Genomic DNA, 4,730 nt, shown 5'->3' on the forward strand with positions numbered 1-4,730 from the left:
TTTTTGGTGTTTAAATTCTTTTTCGTGTGTGCCATGTCCGAAAGCTCGGCTAGCGCTGGCTCTGCATGCTCCTCCCGCTGCCGATGCGCCTGGCGTCGCTCGTCTGCGCGGCAGAGCCTGCGCGAGGCCGCGGCTGCCGTCGCGTTGGACGAGGGCGCGCTGCGGCGCCTCGTCTCGTCCAACCTCGCTGCGTCCGAGGCGGAGATGCGCGAGATGCTCCTGCGAGGCGCGCCGCAGCACGAAGCGCAGCAGCGCGCCAGCTTCGGCTTCAACCAGACCATGCAGCGCGCCTGCATGAGTGCGCTCGAGCAGCGCGACCTCTCTCTAATCCACTATGCCAGGCGTGGCGCCGCCTCGCTCGGGGCGCTGCAGCGGCTCGGGGCGCTCGCTCCGGCGTGGCTGCTCACCCGGCCGCCGGGCCGGCCGGTGCGGCTGCAGCTCGAGGAGCTCGCCGACACTCTCGACGGCAGCCGCGAGGCGCGCGAGTACGAGCTCCGGGCACGGCTGGTCCGCTCTGTGACCGAGGGCGCGTACAACAAGCTCCGCCCGCCGCCCGAGTCGCTGGCGGACCCGTCTGTGGATCACGTCATCGAGAGCCTCGCGGCGCGGCGAGGCCTGGGACGCGTTCGAGAAGGTTCACGGAGGCTTCCACGGTATAGGTCATCTCGGCTCGCGACGCGGCGAGGCTGCGCGGCGGCGGCGGCATCGATGCCGTGCTCGTGCTTGACCCGGAGCCGGCGCCGAGAGGAGCCGAGAGGAGACGAGAGGAGAGGAGCCGAGAGGAGCCGAGAGGAGACGAGACGAGGCGCGAGGAGACGAGACGAGACGAGACGAGACGAGAGGAGCCGAGAGGAGACGAGACGAGCCGCGAGGAGCCGCGAGGAGCCGCGAGGAGACGAGCGCATGCGAGATGAGCCGAGAGCGAGCGATGCTCGTACTCAAGCAAGAGCTGGCGCGTGTCTCCGCCACGGCGTGCGCGTCTCCAGACACACGCCACGGCCAGGCTCGCTGCAGCTCGCGGCAGTCGGCTCACGGCAGCCGGGGTGCGGCCGTAGGCGCTGTTGCCGCGGCACGCTCTCGCCGAGGCGAGCGCAGAGCTACGCCGTTTGGTGGCACAGCGGACGCAGGAAGAAGAGGAGCCGTGATGAGCTGAGATTGGCCGAGAGGAGTCGAGCTGATCCGAGAGGAGTCGAGATGATCCGACGATGAGCTCCGCCGCTTGGTCGCCGCGCGGTCGCAGGAGTCCATCAACCCGTGCAACCGCGGGTCGTGGCACGGCTTCCTCCCGCTCGACGCCGACAAGGCGGCGCGGCAGGGGCTTGGACCCTCCACGCTCGCCCTGCTGCGCAAGCTCGGCGCGAGATGCAGCCGAGATGGCCGAGAGATGGCCGAGAGATGGCCGAGAGATGGCCGAGAGATCGAGAGATGGCCGAGAGATGGCCCAGACGCGCAGCCTCGCCCCGCCGACTCTCGCCTTGCCGCAGCCCACCCGCCCGCCGCCCCTCCACAGGAGCGCTGCCCGCCCTCGTCTCGCGCTGCGGCTGGGGGCGGCCACTCGTGCTTCCGCCCGCGGTGCGGCGTGGGCTCTGCGCGGGAGGAGATTGCGCGAGATCAGCCGCGAGATCGGCCGCGAGATCGGCCGGTATAGGTGCAGCTTGGCTTCTACCCGGGCGGCAGCGGGGCGCGCTACTCTCCGCACCTCGACCGCAACCCGGGCGAGGCGGGCCTCGAGCGGGAGATCACCCGAGATCACTCCGAGATCACTCCGAGATCACTCCGAGATCACTCCGAGATCACTCCGAGATCACTCGAGACCACTCCGAGATCACTCCGAGACCACAGGTGGGCCTCAAGCGGGAGATCACTTTCCTGCTCTACCTCAACGTCGACTGGGACACCGACCGGCATGGCGGCTGCCTCCGCCTCCACCCGCCCGACCGCGCGTCCGGCGCGCCCGTCGACGTGGCGCCGCTCGGCGGACGGGTCGTCGTCTTCCAGTCGGGCAAGCGGCACACACGAGCTGCTCTCCGCTGGAACGCTGCAATGACCTCTCTCGGTGCCTCCCTCCCTATAGGCAAGCAGCTGCACGAGGTGCTCCCTTGCGACGGCGCGGACCGGCTCGCGCTCACGCTCTGGTGCGAGTACGAGTGAGAGGGAAAGGAGGGAGGCGGCGGTAAAGGTACGCGGTGCGTCCAAGAGGAGACCGAATCTCGGGTCTGAGGGAAGCTTTGTGTCGCGCGGCTGCGCTTGAGCCGCCCCGCCTCGCCTGCTTGCGCACCCATCTAGGTGCCGGGGGTGTCAAGGTGCCCGCCCGACTCAAGGTGCCGATGATGTCAAGTTTTGCCGATGATTGACACACCTTGATACCCAGAGCCGAGATTTGTCAACGTATGGGGTCCCGGGGTCTACAGGGGTTTGCGACGATTTCCACCTGCGAGTATTGCAATATTAGGGTTACATTTTCGAAAGGAGTTTAAGCTGGAAGCACAGGACAAGGCGGGCACTTTTCTCTTTTGTTTGATGAGGGTCGCGGGAGTTACGGACACATTTACTTACGGGGTGTGGAGGGTGAGTTGAACAGGGGTTGTGCGCCAAGCCCTCCTGCTCGGCTCCAGCGAGTAGACAAGTGTTACCATCAACAGAGGAGAAGGATATGACCTCAGGGCTGATGTGACCAAGCGCTGGTAGCGTGGTTTTACCTCACACCCATGGTCTCACAGTGTGCCGGCAGTCGCCGAGCAGTGTCGCTCACACAAGCCGCAGCACAAGTGACTGAGGGCCAGTGAGGGCGAGCCCATCGCTGTCACAGCTGTGGCAGCCGCACAGTAGGCTGTGTCAGCTGTGCAGAGTGTGTGAGCAGCAGAGGAGCTGCTCTCCAGGCTTCAGGCGCAAAGAGATGCATGCCACCGAAAGCGCTGTCGAGGTTCGCCGAGCGTGGCGCAGGTTGGAGGACACCGCCACCGACGAGCGCGTTGGAGTATTCACTCCGGACAAAGACAGTGGCACGCGCCGCTGGCGAGGCGCGGGACCGTCTGTGGCGAAGTGGGTCGCGTCCTCCGATTTTGTTCAACCCAGCATCCACGTCCTTTATCTTCTTCTAGTTCTACGGCCTTTTATAGGGTTACATATCGCAAGGGGGAATTGCCCGCCAAAAGAAAGCCAATTTAGACTTGGGCCCCCTGCGGGCGGCCTTCTCTCGAGGTCTCGAGATACACAGAGCGCCAAACCAAAAAAAACGTGGAAGGCGGGCACCAGAGGCGGGCACTTTTGTGATGCATATGAGGGTCGCGGACATACTGATGAAGATTGCCTCGCTTCTTCTGATCGCGCTGCCGGCGTCTGCCCTACCGGCGTCTGCCCTGCCGGTGCGTCGCTCCGCCCTGCAGTAATCTGTTCCCTCCTCCCTCGCCTCCGCCTCCAGCCCCTCCGCCGCCGTCATCGCTGCCGCCCTACCCTTCCGGCGCCGCGCCACCACCTCCGCTGCCCTCGCCCCCTCCGCACCCGCCGCCGCCGACGCCGCCGCCGCCTCCATCCCCTCACAGGCAGACTGAGTCTCACACTCCCGACCGGCGTGTGCAGGCCCAAACAGTTGACGACATCAGCCCTACCGCTCGTGGCACCTTCTTTGGGGCCACGCCCGGGCCCATCTTGGGCGGTGCCACGTCCGAGTCCGCCTTCACCGAAAGCACCACAGACCCTTCCGTAGTCGTTGCGAGCGTGGCGGCCATCAACAAGCTCGTGCCGCCATTCAAGGACCAGTTCCTGCCGGGCCTCGTGCACTACATCAATACGTCTCTCTCGGAGGAGATGGAGGAGACAAGGGAAGAGGTCGCGGCGGCGACGCGGGCGCTCGAGGAGGCGCAGCGCTGCGTCGACAAGAAGCAGACGGACCTCGACGAGGCGCTCGAGGAGCTTGGTCGGCGCAAGGCGGCGCTGCAGGGCGAGGAGGCGCGGCTCGCGAGGATGCAGATGAAGGTGGCCGCTTGCCGCAAAGCCGAGAGATGGCGGCGGCGGCGCTTGCCGCGCTGCAGGAGGCGGCAGCGGCGGCTAAGGCCAAGAGGGCGCGGGAGGAGGCCGACGAGGAGGCGGCGCTTGCCGCGCACAAGGAGGCGACAGCCGCGGCTAAGGCCAAGCGGGCGCGGGAGGAGGCCGAGGAGGTGGCGAGGGTAGCGGCGGCGGCAAAGGCAGCGGCGGAGGCCGCCGCCGCCGCGGAGGCCCCCGCCGCCGTGGAGGTCCAGCCGCCGCCCGCCGCACCGTTTGCTGCTGCGCCCGCTCCGGCTGCCGCGACCGCTGCAGCGTCGGGGGTGGTCCAGGCGGCCGACGAGGTCGTCATCAATCCCGAACCGATCGATGAGGAGATCGACGAGGAGCAGGCGGCCGGAGGAGCGCCGATTCCGCCTCAGGAGTCCCCTTGCTCCAAGTGCGGCACTTCGCCGGCGGCGCCCTCTGCCGTCCGTGTGCGAGAAAGAGGCGCAAGGCAGACTCGGCCGATTCAGTCGCGGACGAGGCGCAAGGCAGAGGCGTTGCCGCTAGATGCAGCCTTGCGGGTTGGTCTCCACAATCACACGCTATGAGCGCTTGGCTTGTGTATGCGCCTGCCCAACCGGCTTGCGTATGCGTGCCCCCTAGGTGGCGGCGCTGCGCGCGCAAGTGGCGGCCAGCGGCCAGGGCAACAGCAGCGCCGTCGAAGCCGCCTTGCCCGCCCCCGGCGCTCCAGCGGCGGCGCCCGC

At 67.4% G+C, this 4,730-nt stretch overlaps 1 protein-coding gene across 1 annotated transcript; it reads left to right on the top strand.

The window, feature by feature from the left end:
• Positions 1-266: 266 nt before the first annotated feature.
• EMIHUDRAFT_453591 (hypothetical protein) lies at positions 267-2,151 on the top strand (the record flags this gene model as incomplete). Its single annotated transcript, XM_005758368.1, has 7 exons — positions 267-585; positions 660-737; positions 1,056-1,127; positions 1,241-1,355; positions 1,511-1,572; positions 1,649-1,720; positions 1,843-2,151. The coding sequence occupies exons 1-7, from the start codon at positions 280-282 to the stop codon at positions 2,149-2,151; spliced, it is 1,014 nt and encodes a 337-aa protein (XP_005758425.1). The 5' UTR covers positions 267-279.
• Between the last annotated feature and the right edge of the window lie 2,579 nt (positions 2,152-4,730).

This window comes from Emiliania huxleyi, assembly GCF_000372725.1.
Source record: "Emiliania huxleyi CCMP1516 unplaced genomic scaffold EMIHUscaffold_87, whole genome shotgun sequence".
NCBI lineage: Eukaryota > Haptophyta > Isochrysidales > Noelaerhabdaceae > Emiliania > Emiliania huxleyi.